This window comes from Habropoda laboriosa, unplaced genomic scaffold, assembly GCF_001263275.1.
Source record: "Habropoda laboriosa isolate 0110345459 unplaced genomic scaffold, ASM126327v1 scaffold57, whole genome shotgun sequence".
Lineage (NCBI taxonomy): Eukaryota > Metazoa > Arthropoda > Insecta > Hymenoptera > Apidae > Habropoda > Habropoda laboriosa.
This window is the reverse complement of record NW_017100229.1, coordinates 4,380,022-4,398,988: the sequence shown is the minus strand read 5'-3', so window position 1 is coordinate 4,398,988 and position 18,967 is coordinate 4,380,022. Positions and strand designations below refer to the sequence as shown.

At 40.6% G+C, this 18,967-nt stretch overlaps 2 protein-coding genes across 2 annotated transcripts; one reads left to right on the top strand and one right to left on the bottom strand.

The window, feature by feature from the left end:
- Positions 1-396: 396 nt before the first annotated feature.
- LOC108571275 lies at positions 397-9,262 on the bottom strand. The gene is made up of 15 exons (XM_017933275.1): positions 9,236-9,262; positions 8,936-9,156; positions 8,597-8,724; positions 7,912-8,401; positions 5,924-6,059; positions 5,391-5,796; positions 5,128-5,150; positions 3,940-4,088; positions 3,553-3,697; positions 2,841-3,160; positions 2,256-2,727; positions 1,434-2,135; positions 937-1,340; positions 648-837; positions 397-574 (listed from the first exon to the last, which is right to left on the bottom strand). Exons 2-15 carry the CDS (start codon positions 9,000-9,002, stop codon positions 397-399), a joined length of 3,810 nt encoding a protein of 1,269 aa, XP_017788764.1. The 5' UTR covers positions 9,003-9,156; positions 9,236-9,262.
- Positions 9,263-13,592: 4,330 nt separating this feature from the next.
- On the top strand, positions 13,593-17,699 carry LOC108571274. The gene is made up of 9 exons (XM_017933274.1): positions 13,593-14,424; positions 14,903-15,088; positions 15,246-15,569; positions 16,480-16,556; positions 16,666-16,766; positions 16,854-16,953; positions 17,010-17,222; positions 17,350-17,463; positions 17,544-17,699. Exons 1-9 carry the CDS (start codon positions 13,593-13,595, stop codon positions 17,697-17,699), a joined length of 2,103 nt encoding a protein of 700 aa, XP_017788763.1.
- The last annotated feature ends 1,268 nt before the right edge of the window (positions 17,700-18,967 follow it).

Sequence of the window (18,967 nt, the reverse complement as noted above, 5' to 3'; positions counted from 1 at the left end):
TATTGTAATAGTATTCATCCAGGAGATTGCCGTGTTGTACGGTTATTCGATGATTTACTTGGCATTTTTACCTGCCTGTGTTACGCGTTCTTGAATTAGGGAGGTGGTTTGTTGTTTAAACAGTTGTACAAGGAGAAAGTGTAACGTTGAGAAAGTTGGTACATAGTCGAGTCACGCAAAGGGATCGAAAGAAAAGAAAGAGAAAGAAAAATATACAATGATTATACACGTGTAATTTGTTGTTAGTGAAAAGGAGAAATAGATTGGAATAGATTTTGCAGAGAGTAACGGTAGACAGGTTTGATTTCGTTTATCTATCGATCGTCGTATTAAGAAACTCTCTCGCGGAAGTTTTTCTATTATAATTTAATATACATACATATGTGTACATATGTACTAGGGATCATTGGTAGAGCAGTTTGGAGGTGACGTCTCGTGAAAGTAAATTACTGGCCAATGACGGGCGGTATATAGCGGTGATTGACGATAAATTGAACGGTCTTTGGGAGAATAATATGGATTATACGTTTCGCTGCAAGGTCTCCATTGATCTTCGTTAGAACCCACGTAACACCTGCAATATTAGCGATACTTAGAGGTGATAACGAGAGGAAAGTGATTTTATAGAAATGGTATACGTATACTACCAGGGGTAATGATATCCTTGGGAAAATCCACATTGGTGATTCGGCTCGCAACAATAATCCCAACTGCCGCCGTACTCGTTTTCGGTTTCGCAAGACCAAAATCCAGTGATCTCGTTTCGCTGACATACGGTACCGTTTCTGCAAGGATTACCGTTTACCGTGTAACGTCGAAAAGGGGAAAGTTGGCTCGCTAGACGATCAAATGCAAAGCAGAAGGTGTACATGTAAGTTTGAATTGGTTTCGTTGAAAAGATGGATGGTTCACCTTTTTATTTCTCTTTCCACTTACAATAGAGAAAGTTTAGTTGATATTCGGAGCCACCGGAATTAGATTTGTCATCCCCGTTAGTTAATTCATGCTTATAATTGTGTTGGTGATTCTCGGATCGAAATTTGTTTTCCCACCGAGTGGTGGAAGAATGAAGAATCGGTCTATAAATATGAGAGCCACTGTCTAATGTCCTTTGAGTATTTAGGTCGTTCAACATGGGAAGAAGTGGCGAGGAAGAAGACGACGGCGACGACGATTGTGCGTGTTTCTCAAACGCTGGTGTTATACCGCATAATGGATCGAATTCTTTCCACGTGTATAATATGTGATCGTTATCACGAACGTAGTCTAGATTTGGTCTTAAATCTCGTCTCGATATATCGCTTAAAAAACAATTATCCCGTGTACCGTCGATGTTGATACTAGAGAACAGAAGTGAACATTTATCACATGATAAACTCTTTTACAGTAGAACGAGAGAATTTGAAAAATGTAACAAGGAAATATGTACTCACAGATAATTGAAAGACATACAAGGTATCGCAGCAGTGTTTCTCATTGTCGAACATTTTCGTCGGCATTCTGATTTTGTAAGAGCACGCATTGAAGACACTATCGCGTGAGACATTAATTTGCATGGTCTGTGATGCTCGGAGTAACAAAGTTCATCCGTCGTGTGCATCGAGGAGAATCGTTTGTCATTTGGAATGGTTACATGTGGAAATGATAACGACGTAGAAGGGTAGATTTCACAACCGTAAGAAAAGGTATTTCTCTCGTACAATTCAGCACCATCCATATCCGGCATATTCGTAGGATTCATTTCTTCCGTAGGCCAATCACTTAAGAAACAATTGAACGGTACGTGTTGGTGATTGCGTCCACGACTGTTCACAGCATAGTTAAAAACGAAACTTCTACAAAGAAATTGTTGCGACGCAGTGCATGCAAACTGGCATTCCCCCAAATCATTTACGAACATGGAGTTGTTCGTAATGTCCATCGGCATGGTAAATCCACTTCTCACTCTTGAAAAGCATTCCTCCGCTGGATATCGATTCGTTGACTTTTTCAAATCACAGATCTTATCATCCGGCATGAATATATAGCTGTCGTAATCGCGGTCTGGTTCGAGATCCGTGTAAAAATTTAAATCTCGATAGGAAAGGTCGCTCAATAAGCAATTGTCCGTGGGATTTGCGGTAAGTACGTTGTATCTGTATACATAGAGTAAGGGCAGAATAAAGAAAAGGAAGAAAGTTTCGTTCTATTCTGTTAATGTGTACTAAAATTAACGGTTTGTTAATCTTCAAGATCGCTTTTTTACTTTGGCTTACCTATAAGCAAAACTTTGGCAAGAAAAACTGGTTTCGTTGATGCAAAGATCTTCGCACTGATCGAAATCATGTGCCAGGCAAGTCTTTCGTAAAACGCTTCTGCCTAATTTCGAACCCGCAACGGCTTTCGTTGCGCATCTACGTGTCGTTTGGAGTTTATCGTGTTTCTCGAAAAGTGATTGAAACGGTGTCCTTGTGGCTGACACATACGAGTTATCGTTGTAGCCAAATGCACCACCGTAATTATAAAATTTTCCATAAAAGTGTTCATGTTGGTCAGGAAGGGAAAATCCGTGCTCCGGAGAAGGGTCCTGTTCGATCGGTGATTTGGAGAAAATTGAAGATCTTACGTAGTCCACGTATTCTTTATCGTAGTTTAAGGGAGAATTGGGGAGTGTGTTGCCATTGGTAACATCGGAATTTCTCCATTTGTGATTCCAATTTAAAGGTGCATTCTGACGAGACGCGAAACCTATGCGTATTTCATTTTCATTTCACATTGTGCAAAATTAATTTATCGTTTACACGATATTACTTATGTAATAGTATGATAAATAAATACATACTTACGTATGTTATACTTACCACCGCGAGGTTCTTCGTAATTGAATTGTTGGTTGGGCTGTGCAAGGCCATTGGGATAATCACGAGTAGATTCGCTATTCGATAGCGAATAAATTTCTCTGTAGAAATGATCTTTGTCCGCGCCCACGACACGATCCGACCACATATTTCGACCACTTGGCTCGTAGTTTTTCACCGGATCGAACGTCGAAGGTAGGCAATTTTGATTCTTCTCGTAGTAATCGTAATGAGAATCAACTGAGAAATCTTCATCAACGTCCATGCGAAAATGCGGCGTTGACGTCAGCTCGCATATACACTTTGAATCGTCTGTTCTGCGCCTTTGAACGGACGAGAGTAAATAACGTTTCCACCAGAAATATTCGATTTTCCTTCGAATATTTCTGCTGGATTTTTTCTATCTGAAACTAATTGAAACTACTTTTCCCTATCTAATACGAAAGCGGTAAAGTTAACGGAAGTTGAAAATAGAAATAAAAGTATCGTAACGATGCGGATACGTTTTATCCGTAGAAATTTTGCATTCGTATCCACGCGCGTCTCTACGTTATCAACATACGCACAGAAATGACAAATTTAAATTTCAAATTCAATATGTATAATACAATAGTTGGTACTGTACATAGGGTGAGTCGTTTAAATCAACGGTTTCGAAAATATTCGATTTAAACGACTCACCCTGTTTCAGTGACAGCGGTCTTACTTGGCATACCTGTGATTGAAACCTTTGCAGGCGAAAGTCTTTTCGTAATCGCATGCCCGACAACAATCTTGCAGATTTTCGCAACTGACGACGCGTTCGACGAGCAGTTCCATCATCTTCTTGCCAGGTAACAGTTTTCGATGGCAAATTGCAACTAAATTTCCCAAAATAAGAAAAAGGGGAAAAAAACGGAAGAGAATGAAGAAAAAGGCAAAAAAAGAAGAAGAAGAAGAAGAAGAAGAATTATAATTGTACGAAGGCGTTACAATGCGCGGTACTGATGTAGTAAATATGTAAGTAGGTACGTATTATGTATAGTATGGTAGAACGTGGGAAGAAGATGTGAAGTTGGAGAGCGTAAGATATCCTAGCCAGAGTTTTTCCTTGCAAACTTACGTGTGAAATCATTGTTATTACTTTTCTCCGATATCGTTGAACTCTTAGTTATACGGGGATAAGGCGTGGACAAAATGAAAGTCCATAAAAACCACGTTTTTACAAACATCTTTTTTGTCTTCAACTCCTCCTCAGGTTGAACACTTGCACTTTCCGTTATTTGAAATTGTTATCTTTCCCGCCACGGTCGACTTTTCATGATAGTATACGCAAAAATAGTGATTCTTGTAAGCATAGTCCCGAGTTTATTAACGGATATGTAATACATATGCACCTACATATGTACGAGCGGATAAGTAGGCGGCATATGAAACGGTTAGGAAGATGCGAAGCGCGTGTAAGTTCATAGAATGAAAACGGTAAAAGGTGTAAAAAGTAATGGTGAAATTGCTGTTCTGCATGGTTTTATAGAAAAGTGAGCGATTCTGCGGAAATAGTGGGAGGAGATATTCGCATGTCGGAGAAGGGACATTGGATAGCTGAAGCTTTTATGTACATAAGTGCATACATATATGCATAACAATTGGTTTCTGGCTATGCAAACGTAATAATTATTTTCACAAATATTTACATGTATTTATTCACCTGTCGCATCTGTGTGCGCGTGCATTAACGAAACTACATTTAAATATCATTATTCTCAAGAAAATACGATTACTCTTCCTCCACTTTCGTCGTTTTTACTGTTTAAATAGCCAAAAGAATACCCATTCTTTTCTCATCGTCGCGTCGTGCGCGATAAATTTTCACTCCCCCTTTTTTCCCCCCCCGCTTGTATCGGTCGACTACGTATGTACGTAAGTAAGTACATATTGAAATGTGATTGAAACTGCACAAGCTTAATTACTCGTGTCCTTCGAGATTCATCAAGGATACAAGATGCGCAATTATTTCAGCTAGCTCGGTCTTTGCAATCGCAGTGCGCTTTGAAAAAATCGGTCATCTTGTAACTATTGACGGGGCAACGAGCGAATAGGTTTTGTTAGATGTTGTTGGGAATATGTTCGAAGAAGATATTCGTAGGCGGACGATGATGACGACGAGGGAAACTTGACTGGTCTAAAGAAAATGGAAGAAGAGCAGGATGAAAAGAATCGTATCGATAGCTTTCCATTTTGTTTAAGAAAATATGTATATGATACCTATTTACTTACATACACAGGATTTGCGTGAAACATCTCGACTTACCAAAAGGACTGGTCGATACCGTTCTATCGATATTTTTGTTTGCAACAATATCCAAGATTCTACGATTGTTATCGTCGGAGTGAAAACGTTTCTCATGATCGATGAACGAGTTATAGATAAGTCTGTGTTTTCCAATGTCTTCTTTGTTTCTTGAAATTTTCAACGATACATGGTACAACACGAGGTATGAATGAACGATCATAGCGTTGGCATGTTCCCGAATGTGTAATATAATACTTACGGAATAGGTAAAAGTATCATGCATGGTAATAGATAGTAAAGTTATTTGTCGAAAATCGAAGGAAATCGGCCGGTGGTAGGGCACAACGTATACATACATACTGTATTGTACAATACCTCGAGAATGGTGATGCGTTAAGCGGTATTGATGCCGGCATCGAGGTTCGTATTAATTTCGAACGAAGAAGAAGATTGCTAGTATTTGAAAGGTGTTCATTTTTGTTTATTCTTTTCATTTTCGTCCAACGACTTCCACTCTCGTTTCCACTTCCACGAATAAGACTTCCGTAATAGAGACGATCGAAGTCACACCGTAGCGAATCGTGCCGTTTTTTCACGTAAACGTCATACTCTGGATGAATTTCCAAATTTTCTAGTACTGGTACTCGTGGGCTAATCAAACAGGTACTATTACCCTTTAGGCCAACGCTAAACAACAACGAATGAGGTAAAATTGTTTGTCTCGCCTGAATGTGCACTGCTGCTGTGTACCGTATTATACGTATGTATATGTACAATGTAGGAGTAAAGTGGGAAAATACGTAAATAAACCGACCCAAATGAAAATGCGTCACAACCATTTCTATCGTTTGAACAGCTTTCTTTGCACTCCGTTAAGCTTAGGGCGTCGACTCGTAACACGTTATCCATATCTGGTAACTTGGACCCAATTGATACCCTTCCGTAACAATCTGAGGGAGAAATTCATTTCGATATGATTGTTGCTGCTTAGGTCTGAAGTTAATTGAAATGCGAATTGGTATCGTAACACACTGTTCATTACCATTCGCAACGACTGTTAAACGATTGTCAATCGTAAGGGAGAAAAGTGGTGGGCATTGGTAGAGAAGGTGTAATAGGAGCGACAAGGATGAAATACGATAGCAACCCAGCCGATACATTTTAGTCTGGTTAATTGAACTATCGTTGCCTTGTAACGATTTAACAAGCAAACCCGAAAGATCGACGAATTTTTTTCGGGCCACGTTGAAAACGATAAAAATCCGATGTTACATTTTCACTGTTGCAAAACGTCGTAACGATAGATTAAAGATAACGCGATGATACATGTCGTACTAAATGTTGTACATGTATATTTAAGTACACGCTAAATGTATATAAAGAAGGTTTATTTTGTCGCGGAAATATGACATTCGACGATCTAAACTTGACTGAGAATACCGGGCAACGGTTGTGCTCTCTTATACAAAACGCAAAAGAGAGTTCTCTAAAGCTACAGAACTGTTTCTCTGTCCGCGTTGCACTTCCCTCCTTCTCTTCTACGCTGCTAGACGTAGACGTGTCTCGTACGTGCCTCGTAGGCAGGAACCAACTCTTTGAATGTGCGGGGCGATACATACATTGTTTTCTTACTCGGCAACACGATGCACATGAAGGTGTTCAAAGAACGCGCCCCTTTCTTCCCGCACTCGTTCACGCCGACTTGGTCGCGTGGTAGAATAGAATAATGAACACGGTTAATTAACTTACTCGCGCAACACAACTTTGCGTTACATGGCTTGTGTAATCGATTAGGATTACGTTTCGCAAGGTAAAGGGTAATTCGGTGAATGGAAACGGATGAATTCAAGCGTTAAACGAACGATGATATGGATATCACTGGTAGAAATTAGCATATATGTAATTCTGAGGAATATCTACTTATGTATACCCATCTCCCTGCATTTTATCCAACTTGTTTCCGTACTTTGAACGGCAACATAGTCAGAATCGTGCAATCGGTACAATCCTAATTGGTGAACGCCGCCGCATCATCGCCACTATGAACTATCAGAGGTATAAATGAAGGCACGCTGAAGAAATACATAGTTATGTAACGGAAGTGAGACAAGTTAAACGCGAACAAAGCTGGGACGCGTCACGCTTGCCGAAGCCTGGCCCAAAGAAAGAATGACTCACCTTACGATTATCGTTCTGCACTTATGAGCACAAAGCTCCTCTAATTGTATAACGCGTATTTGCTTCGTTATGCATATCAATACGATGTAAGTATTACAATAATACACCGCGTGTCGTGTGCAAGTATCCAAGTACTTATGTATGTACATAGAAGAAGAAGAAGGCATGAATCGAGGAAAGAATTTTAGCTTAATCTTAACGAAGCGTTATCAGTGTTGTTGTATCGTATTGTAACGTGCATATGTAATTACGCCCCGGCATTAGTGGTGTTTGGCGCGTAAACGATTTGTCGATTAATTTTGATTAAAATCGTATGAAAAATGTTAGTTAGATACGTAAGAAAGTGAAGTATATTTATAACAACTTTATTATAATATATGTATCTCTATCTTAGATGTACACGTAAGTATATGGAAGACGTTCCATTGTCGTTAGAATTTACAAATGACCTGCTATACGTTATTCGCGTATATGGGGTCGAGGTTTAGAATACGCTTGCCTTATTCGTGTAAATGAAAGGAAAGATTGAGATCCGCCTTAAATCTTTACTAAAGAATCGAGATACAAAAGTGGCACGTCGACGATGTGTATTTTCGAAACTGAAACGAGAATTGCTGGGCTAGCAGCACTTGTGCGGTCTTTCTTGTATCCCATGAGCAATACTCAAGTTTTCAGCACTTTCCTCGAGGGATGGTGTAAGTGAGACATCCGTCGTGCTCGAATTCAAATTTTTCGACTCGCATATTCTGACGGAGGTAGTATCGTGTTCGGTTGACGATAATCCAAGGAGACCCTTACCAATAGTGAAAAAGACATTTTCGATTCCTTCGTTTTGCAGAACCGATGTCTCGTGATATGTTGCACCAATTTTCGTAGCATACACTCTACCTTCCTCAGCCTCCACTTGCCTTTCTTTCCTTAAATCCGATTTGTTCCCAACAACTACCAGTACCATAGTATCTTCTACTTTTCTTCGAAGCTCTGTCACCCATCCCTTCATTGCTGCGAATGTATTATACTGAGTTAAATCGAACACCAACATAGCTGCATTGGCATTTCTATAGTACATTGGTGCCATTGATTTGAATTTTTCCTGTCCTGCAGTGTCCCACACCTACATCACGCGCAACAAATAAAAGTATACTGCATTTATCTGTACCACTTTATTCATCATATTTATTACAATTATAAATATAGGAATACCAAATCTGTTCACCATTATTAACATACTCCTGATGAATAGAATCGAATGATATATATACATACGTATGTGTGTGTAATTAATATTTTGATGTAACAATCGTTATACCTGTAGTACTATTCTTGCATTTTCCATGTTGAATTTACAAGTAGAAAATGACGCGCCAATTGTAGGACTCACATGCTCGTTGAATGTTTTACCAGTATAGCGTATGATCATACTAGTTTTGCCAACACCTGAAACATTGTTAAATTAGAATATCACGTTTGCATGATAAAAACATATAAAATAGAAAGAATTACCTAGAAAAAGGAATTGACAAGTTAACCTAAATACTCTTCCTTCGAATCGTTAAAAATCGATCGATTTATAGAAATATTGGCGAGAATGAACTTTGAAATAAAATGGAAAAGAAAGAAAAATGAGAAACGACGGTGTATCGGTTACCTTTGATCGTGATGTAAAATTTACCTTGTGAACCCAAAGCAACTACTTTCCCCATTAACGTTTTCATTCTCTAAATTATAAAATGCAACGCATAACGATGCCAGCAACTTCCACTGTTATATATTTTTTAAGCAATAAACACAATAGGAATGTAACTTTTGACATTTCTTCATAATTAGCCACAGCAATTATTCGAGGCATTTCCTCCTTGAAAACTATAACTGTCGATAAAAATAATTAACATACTAAAATATCTCGACAGACGGAGCATTGTTAACAAAATTAAAGCTACACACGTACATCGTTAACAGAAGAAAAATATTCTCACGCAACATGAATTTACATGCAAAATAAGGAACAACAGCATCTTGCGTTTCAAATATGTAACGATATATGGTGTTCTTTTATACCGACATACTCGGCTGGTATACAACAAGGAGAGAGTAGAGGTAGAAGTACTTGTGTACTTATATAAGTAGCTTGGAGAGTACTAATCGTTGCTTTTTGTAACGATAAACCTTGTAAATTTTGATTGAACAACAATTAGTTAGGTGGGGATTGTCAATGATGCGGCTGTGGCCGATAATAAATTGTAATTTTGTAGAAACATTTTGCACATTTTTATCATTACGGAATGTAGCGTAAAACTTTATGTATATTTTCAAATAACTTTGATACGCGTGTTTGCTGCGGTTTATTAATTATTATCAATTGTTTCACAAAGATATCACGTTTGGGAACGCTACCCGTAATAATGTTTAATAGCTATGAAATCACACGTGATATGTTAATAAAAATTGCACGGGAATAAAGCTAAGGGGATGAACATTGAGTTACATACTTGAAAATGTATAAATTATGCATATAAAGTTAGGAAATTAATGAAAAATCGTACAGTAATACCGATTTGGTAGTAACTAATTATTTAAAGAAACGACGGCGTTCAAACTTATATGTGAAACTTGCTAGAGGTCTATACTTTGTTCTTCGATGCTAAAAGTATGCAAATTATTCGTAGATAATGAGTTATCGATGTATTTCCCACGCCACTTTCATTTAATGGCGGGGAGCGGAACAATGGTGCTGCTCGGCCAATAGGAATCGTTTTCACTGTCCTCCTCTCACACTATTGCGTTCCTTGTCGGATACCTCCATGCATATTCTGTTATCCTAAAACAGGAGATGGCAGTAGTGTCGCCGCGCTTTATCGCTATCCTTGTCTTAATTACACAAGATGGATTTTCGTTCTTTGTCTAATTGCTCCTAGCATGTCCTGTGTTCCCCTTAAGTTGAAGTTTTCGCAGAGTGGAATATCATGCGGAAAGAAGGTTGTTCTCTTACCTTTTTTTTTTCTTTTTATTTGTCCCGTTCTATCCTCCGATTTCTTTCCTTTTCCATCTTTCAAGTTTCTCCTTGTCCGTATAATAAATAAGTATAATAAGTACTTACTTCCTTACTATATGTATACATATAGTTTTAGCAGAAAATTTTGATCTGTTAGATGTTCAGAGGTAATAGGATCGCAGAATGTACGAAAAGGTTTCCGACAGGGACTACATATGTATTATCTTTTATGTATTTATCGAAATAAATAAATAAATAAACAGTATATACGAAAAGTGAGTGGCATGCGTACTTACGTCATATCCCTTGTAATGTATTATACGATATACATATATTTTTATAGATCGATCGCATAAATAGATTAATCATTTTTGGACTTAATTTCAGAAATGATAAAAGTTGCTTGAATTGAAATACCGCAATATCTAACTAGGATAGGGTAATTATCGTAAAGTATTAGGAGCGATCGGTTAAGTAGAAATCGTTGACATTAATATAGGCGTTACATTGATAAATAGCTCGGATGGTAAAGAAACGACCAATCTTATTTGTGTCTTGTTTTTGACGAAAGATGTCGCCACGTCAGTATTTGCTATATAATTATAGCTACTTAAGTAAGTGTATGAATATGTAAATAGAAGAGTCGATACTAATTGGAAGAAAATTGTTCCCGTCCGAGACTTCTCGTTGGTTTTCTTAAACACGTACGACAGAAAATATGCACACCTTGTAAGTTTATAATTTCGAAGAAGAAGAAAGTAGCAAAGTACAGAACTGTTCACTTTCATCGTTACTTCTAACGGAATCAATTGCCTTGTTAATTATAAATCGTATATGTCAGCAGATTGGCGTAAGTTTCTTAATTGGCAGTAATACCAATCTTTCCGTAGCACAGGACGAGTAATTGGATTGGCGCGTTACGTTTATCGGTACGCCATGCCGCGCTACGCCGCGCCGCGCCGCGCCGACCGTAAGCGAAAGAAATGGAAGAAAAGTAAGAGTACAGAAAGGTTGTTATCTGGTTGTTCTTCATTGTTCCTTCAGTCCTGCAACGTTTTGAAAGCTTACATGTGGAGATGGAGCGATACGTTGTTGAGCATGATATACATATATTTATGTACTTATGTATGTATACATAAACGAAAGCGAACAAATAAGCCAAAGCGAAAACGCGATGGGGAAGGAAGGACGGATTGATGGAAAGGTGGATGGAAGAAGGGGTAAGGAGAAAAGGCAGGAAGAAAAGTATCAGGTAGGAGAGGAAGAGAAAGAGAGTAGCCTTTGGATGCTGTATTTCCGTTCCTCGTCAGTAGTCAACCTTGTATCGAGAATCTCCTCCTCCTTTCTTCGCAGTGTCACCCGGTCACTGGCGAAGGAAGGACGTTACAGTGATTCTGATCGCGATGAAAACCTAACACGAATCGAATCGGATATCTGTTTATCGTTGTCCTTCTAAAAACGGTAGATTTCGTTTAATTCGGCAGGAATTTTGGTGAAAAAATGAAAAGAAAATTGAAACGATCCTGAGACCGGGTGCGCTTACGTGTGTTGTGTCGTGTGTACTCTGAAAGAAGAAGAAGAAGAAGAAGAGGGATATTTGAATGACAGCTCTCTGATGAATTTCACGCTTCTCACGTGTAGCCTGATAGCAGACGGGACAGTGTGGTTGGATCTACGGTTGAAGCAGGGCCGTTTCTCGATATTTCGAATATGTACGTTCTTACTTAGGTTAAAAGACGTAGGAGAGGAACAGGAAATGGAATAAAAGAGGAGATGTAGAGAGGAAAATTTGATTGGCAAATCGTTCGGAGAATGTAAGCCACTGGCGATTCATTTGAGAGTCAGATCATCATTGTCAAAGTCGAAAGTTACCGGCTCTAACTTTCACTAATAATAAGCAAAGGTGTAATGCTACGGTTTCGCGCGCAGACCGCATGTTCACGGGACATAGGGGACTACTGAGAAGGTGTGTTACGAAGCGGCCACGCGAAGAGACGGCGGCGTGCCACTTGTTTCGGTGACCTGGTTCCTCGACCCACTTTTCTACCGGACCACACGGTACGTGTGAATGCCTTCGCTACGCTTCACGGGTTCTTACGGTACACGGAGTCACAGGAGAGAAGGAAATTTAGAAAGAAAATTCAAGACGAACTTCTTGGATGCCGGATCATCGATCGAGCTTTCTGTTGCGATTCTGTTCGAATAAATTACAGGAGGTATGCGAACGTCGATTGATATCGTCAAGTTGAGATTTGGAAAAGAGCAGAGAATAGAGAAGGGTTTAAAGGGACAGAGAGATTGCTTCAGTTTCTTCGGCGCGAACGTTCGGTGAACGATTGGAAGAAGAATTGAACGAGGAATCATTGTTGAGGGAGCAAAGAAATGAATCGATTCGCATACTTGCTCTTCGTTCCGTTCCTTATTGGGCTGTATTGCGAAGCCGCTGAAAGGAAAAACGACCGGTATCTAGAGAATTTCGGTGAGTACTTGGTATGTATGTACTTAGATGGATGTACATATATGTATAATAATTGGATATTTGAATTGTAGATTCAACAAAAACCAAGGAAACTACAATGGAAAATACAGTTGATTCTGAGGGAGAGACACGATTTTTCGACGAGCTCGGACGTAAGTTTTCCAATGCGGAGGACAGGGAAAGAAAACTCGGTCAATTCTAATCGTAAAGATCTTATTCCGTTTTATCCGTTGGAATTTCTATCGCGGCAAATAAATAACTTTCTGGCTGATTTAAGTACTTGGGTACTTATTTATGTACAGTATATGTAGATAATAGTTGGAGAAGAGTTAGAGGAGAGAAGTTGGTTGAAGAAATGCAGAAAGAAAGAGAAGTTGCGTGCCGTCTATGGGCAGGTTTTGTAAGGGGGAAGAGAAAGGAAGTAAGCACGGTGTGGGGCATATGGGGAAGAAAGCAGAAGAGAGTGAAGGAAGGAATAGGTGGGGAAGCTAACCAATGTAAAGGAAGACGCGCTATCGTAGCAACGAGAAAGCTAACGTTGGTGAAAGCCGCGAACGCTTCTTTAGATGCCCGGGTAAAGTCTCGTCAGTCGGTGGAAGACGTCGATTTGCGATAGTTTACGTGACGAATGAATTTTGAGAAAGAACACGCGGAAAAGAGTGTGTAACGATTTGGTAGATGGAACGAAGGTAAAATGTCGTGGAAGGTAGAATTTGTTGGATATTTTTATTTCACGCAGTTTTGCGCTTTTAAACGATTCTCGATCGTTTGTGAAAAATAACCTGTTTGTGAAAATTATGATACAGACGATCGATTAGATCAACTGGAAAGATCATGAACGTGATCGTAGTTGTACACGTGTTTTTATTAGTAACCGCTAATGCATTCAATTACGATGCAGTGACTTACGATCGCCCGTTGCTTTCTTCTTCTCCATCTTCTTCGTCGGATGTTCACGATTGGCTCTCGAGAAACGAGAAAACGGGGAGATTAGCAGGGTTGTTATTATCCGAGGTGCAACTATCGGATAAAAGGAAAGGTAGAGAAACGAAGAGATTAGAGGATAGATGGATGTTTGGAAACTCGATCGAAGGAAAAACGGGCATCGATATCTCCGAGGTGCGAGACGCGAGTGACACGAACAGGAAATGTTTCGATCGGAGAAGGGAAAGCTCGTGGAACGGAGATTACGATGATTATGGGAAGACGAGGATCCTTCGTAGAGGATTCATCGTTGGAAGGAGAGGTGAAGGAGAGGCTGACGGTGACAATAATAAAAACGATAAGAAGGATAATAGGAGTAGGCGGCAGAAGCGGCCAGTGCCGGCGAATGGACGGAATCTCGAGGACGGATATTCAGACGAAGGGGACGTTGAAGAGAAGAACGTACGAAACTTTCTCGAGCAGTTGAGGAGAAGAATGAACAAGGGTGAATTGGAACAGTCGATAATGACTGGTAGTGGTGGTGTTGGTGGTGGTGTTGGTGTTGGTGGTGGCGACGGTGGTGGTGGTGGTTACAGGCAAGGTAGAAGACATAAATTGAATAGTCAACAGCAGGGCACCCTCCTTGTCGAGGCTCTCAGGAAGAAACGAAATTACACCGGAGATGATCGAGGGAGTCATAACAGTGACGTTCAAATTGGCATAATGGATATGTTGGGTAGAAGTACGTTGTTTCGTGTATATACATACGTATACCGTAGGTATCCGCCGCCACACAACGGGGACGAACTTTATCGACGAACGTTTTCCTTCTTTCTTCGACTTTCTTGTTCGATCTCTTTTTCCATTATGCGTGTTGGCCGTCCAGTCGACGATTTCACTTATGAAACTGTGTGATTCGAAACGAAAGCAACCGAGTGTTTATCCGAAGAAACAGACCGAAAGAGAGCAACGCGGTGCTCCATGACGACTCACGGCTCGACGCAGACCCAGACGCAGACGCGACGAAAATAAGTAGATAAATACATACTTGGGCGATAGACAAATACTTATTTATTTATATAGGTGTACTATCGGTAGCTGGTAAATTCGTTAGGAGAGAGAGAGGGGGAGAGAGAGAGAGAGAGAGAGAGAGAGAGAGAGAGAGAGAGCGATCGAAATGCAAACCGGTGATAAACGAACGGTGAATGGTTTTGTTTCAGTGATACCGCAAACCTGTACGTACAAAGGAGCTACGTTCGACTGTGGCCTTAGTATCAGCTGCGTTCTTGGGGGTGGTCGTCCGGTCGATCTCTGTTCCGGTGGATTAATTTGGAGTTGTTGCGTGGATGACGATGACATCCCTGAAAAGATACCACGACCAACAACTGGATTACTGCAAAACGCAAGTGAGTTTGGGTTTTGAGGTGACGACAGACGCGTAAGATGGTTAACGGGTAACAACAGGGTTGGCACGCATAATGTGCTCTCGAATGTGAAAACGATCGTCGAAAGTAATAGATAAGCCGGAGAAGGTAAAGTATAACGGAGGTTGTTTAAACTTAGCGCTTTCGTTTAACGTGGGAAATCAACATCCGTACGTGGACGACGACGTACAAATCTACGAGAATGCGGCAAGGCCGAGCAAACCGATGTATAGCGGTCCGAACGAACACGGATCGAGCTACCTGTACGCCAACATCGCGAACAAGCCGTCGACCGTTCACGTGTCCTCACAGACGTGGAATTACGATCGTCCTGTGTATACGAGTCGTCCACCACTTTATCATCCGCCTCTGGATGAATACGATGCCGTTTCTCCCGATGTTTCGGGGATACATACACCGATCGAGGATGTCTCAAACTCCCTGGATTATTCGAAATACCGTGGTAATCCGCATCAAGTCGCACAGACAAAATTGCACAGCAATAAAATTGCAATTTCTGTATGTTAGTTCCTCTCCGCAATTGACCTACTATGTACCTACTTACTTACATACACATACTTGGTAGAAACCTCGTCAGATCTCTTCTATGCCTCCTGTTAGCAGCTAGCCTTGTTACACTCTACGTATGTACGTATATTCGTGGCACGGCATATCGAACGATCATTACCGAACGTTACTATCGTAGGTACGATGAATGTGAAAGTGAACCAAAAGAGGAAGCACTTTTCTTCGCTTGACGTCGCTCTCTTTCGTTCTATCTCGCGACACTCTGCACGTTTCACCGTAGATTTCCGTAGTGGCTTTTCTGCTATCGTTAATGGTGTGTAGTAAACATGTCTATTTCAATTAATACGATATAATAGAATAAGCACACGCACTTGTGTATTAACAAGGAGAAACTCACGAGAAACTTGAGAATCCGAAAGGTTGAACCGTAGAAAGTGTTTGCACGCTCGTGATATCGATATCACGAATGTCACGCTACTCGATTACCTTACCTACCTCAAACCCGAGAAATCATATTTTTCTACATACATATGTAGTAGATATCATTTTCTAGTGGGGAGAAAATTCCCGCTTTGCACCACTCTTTCGTTCGTTCGTTCGTTCGTTCGTTCGTTCGTTCGTTCGTTCGTTCGTTCGTTCGTTCGTTCGTTCGTTCGTTCGTTCGTTCGTTCGTTCGTTCGTTCGTTCGTTCGTTCGTTCGTTCGTTGATCAAAAGCATCGCCGAACGCAAGGTCTAGCTTCACTTTAACTATACTTAGGTACTATACGTAGGATGTTGTATAGATATGTTTATAAGGTGAAAATGTGTCTCGGTACATGGTGAATCTCTTTATATTGTCCGACAGGTTGCGGTGAACTTTATACAAGGAGCAACAGAATCGTGGGTGGGCATAGTTCTAGTTTCGGCAGTCATCCATGGCAGGTAATTGTTCCGGTGAATTGGAACTTTGGCAAAAGTAACATTTCTCTCAGCTCGATACATACTTGCGCTGCGCAAGTCAAGTTAAGATTATTTCACTTGAAACTTTTAGGCTGCTATCATCAAGTCTGGTTTCCTTACGAAGAAATTATCCTGCGGTGGTGCTTTATTGAACAACAGATGGGTAGTTACCGCAGCTCATTGTGTCGCAACGTTAGTATACGCAATCGAGATAGAATACACTTACATATGTACACGAGATGATAATTAACGGTATCGCGTCCCGCTTATGTATTACAGAACACCAAACGGCAACCTGAAAGTGCGCCTCGGCGAATGGGACGTTAGGGACGGATCCGAACGATTGTTGCACGAAGAGTTCAACGTCGAGAGGAAAGAGGTAAGTAAGAGGGTGGTTTTCGAAGGGACGGATTAATCGTTAATTCGAAACTGCAGGTTCATCCGCAATATTCACCGACCGATTTTCGGAATGACGTGGCACTGGTGAAGCTTTCAAGAACAGTAGCGTTCAAGCAACATATCGTGCCTGTCTGTTTACCAGCGAAAAATCTGAAACTTTCGGGACGTACCGCAACGGTTGCTGGCTGGGGTAGGACCAGACACGGGCAAAGTTCGGCACCGTCGATTCTTCAAGAGGTTGATGTCGAAGTGCGTACACACACGCGTACACACGCACCTACTTACACTTGCACGCACGCACGCACGCACGCACGCACGCACCCCCTTCTATTCGATATGTTCAATATATTACTGGAAACGAAGTAATTACTTTCAGGTAATTCCCAACGAAAGATGTCAGCGTTGGTTTAGGGCGGCTGGAAGACGGGAAACCATTCACGACGTCTTTTTATGCGCTGGTTACAAGGAAGGCGGACGAGATTCTTGCCAGGTACAGATTTACCGGGTTGTCAGGTACATAGAGAATTTGTGCGAAATAATTGATCGAGTGAAAAACTGATTTTGAAATAGGGAGACTCTGGTGGTCCTTTAACCATGTCCGTGGAAGGAAGACACGTATTAATCGGTCTTGTATCCTGGGGTATAGGGTGCGGTCGTGAACACCTGCCCGGCGTATATACGAATATTCAGAAATTCGTGCCTTGGATCGACAAAGTGATGAGTTAGATAGTGTATAACTGGTGCGAATTTCAACGGAATAATCGATGGAAGAAGAAGGCGAAGCAATACGCGATGCTACCAAAGTTAGCCGGGACTGATTTGTTTTATAAAACGATTTTGTAAAAGTCTCGTAGTTACAGTAAGTTTTCCGTACCGAAAGTACCCCTTTTTTTTACCCCTTCACCAATCACCAACGTAATAATAAGATTAACGATTAACAACGTACTATACTTGGTAACGACGTCGATAAATGGAGATTTCATTTTCTATTTCTGATTTTCGACAATAAGTCTGACATATGTATGTACTTATGTACATACTTGGCACATTTGTCTCTCTGTGTGCGGCCGGCACGTCAGGCTACCCACCAATTCGTCCAAAGAATTTTCACCGAGGAAAAGATATGTTGAAAGTATGAAAATATAAGAATGTCATTTAAGAATTTCTTACTCGAAAGCTTGTCCTATCTCTGATAACGTGTCCTATTTTCAAAATTATCATCCAATGAAAATGTCAATTTTCAAGTTTTACAATGAAAGGTCACGTGGAGAGGATTGAATTTTCTTACCTTGAAAATTCAAGGGATCTGTGTTATCGAGAGAATTTTAGCGAGTTATCAACGATCGGTATGTGGTGAGGAGTAGTAGAATTTCAAAGGGCCACGGACAACACATGTTTCAACGTGTGTACACGTAAGTGCATACATACTATAATAAGTACGTAGTATATGTACAATACTATAAAGGGTATAAAAATTGAAGGAGTACGTAAAGTACTTATTTAGATAAAAGATTATCTACTTGTTACAATGGTATTGATACGTTACTACATATACGGTATATCGAAAGATAGTATAGCATGATAGCGAGCAGGTGAATGAAATTGGATTGTAAAAGGAGTGGATGGAAAAGGATAGGTATCGTACCGGAGGTACAATACTGGAGGAAAATTAGTTTAGCGATCAGATGGTGCAAGAGTGTGGCACGATAAGAATAAGACGGAGAAGGCAGAGCGACTAACTAAAGGTGGTAACGGATGAGAGGCAGAAGGGTTAGGTTAGAGGTAGCAAATTGGGTGCATTGGAGCTGAATGAATGGTTAAATGGTAAGATGGGTTGGTAGGTGGCTGGACATGGAGTAACTGGGAAAGGAAGGCATGCTGCTGCCTGCCCCACTCTGTTCGCCTCCGACTAACATTGCTAAAAGCTTAGCAACGGCTAGGCAGAGCAAGAGGGGAGGTGGTGGCGGCGGCGGCAGCGGCGGCGGCGGCGGAGG

Coding starts and splice junctions, on each gene's coding strand:
- LOC108571275 (XM_017933275.1), bottom strand. CDS start 9,002: ATGAAAACGTTAATGGGGAAAGTAGTTGCTTTGGGTTCACAAGGTAAA. Junction 8,402..8,596: donor ATGCAAGAATAGTACTACAG/GTATAACGATTG, acceptor CGCGTGATGTAG/GTGTGGGACACTGCAGGACA. Junction 1,341..1,433: donor TGTATGTCTTTCAATTATCT/GTGAGTACATAT, acceptor TCTGTTCTCTAG/TATCAACATCGACGGTACAC.
- LOC108571274 (XM_017933274.1), top strand. CDS start 13,593: ATGAACGTGATCGTAGTTGTACACGTGTTTTTATTAGTAACCGCTAAT. Junction 14,425..14,902: donor AATGGATATGTTGGGTAGAA/GTACGTTGTTTC, acceptor GTTTTGTTTCAG/TGATACCGCAAACCTGTACG. Junction 15,089..15,245: donor TGGATTACTGCAAAACGCAA/GTGAGTTTGGGT, acceptor GTTTAAACTTAG/CGCTTTCGTTTAACGTGGGA.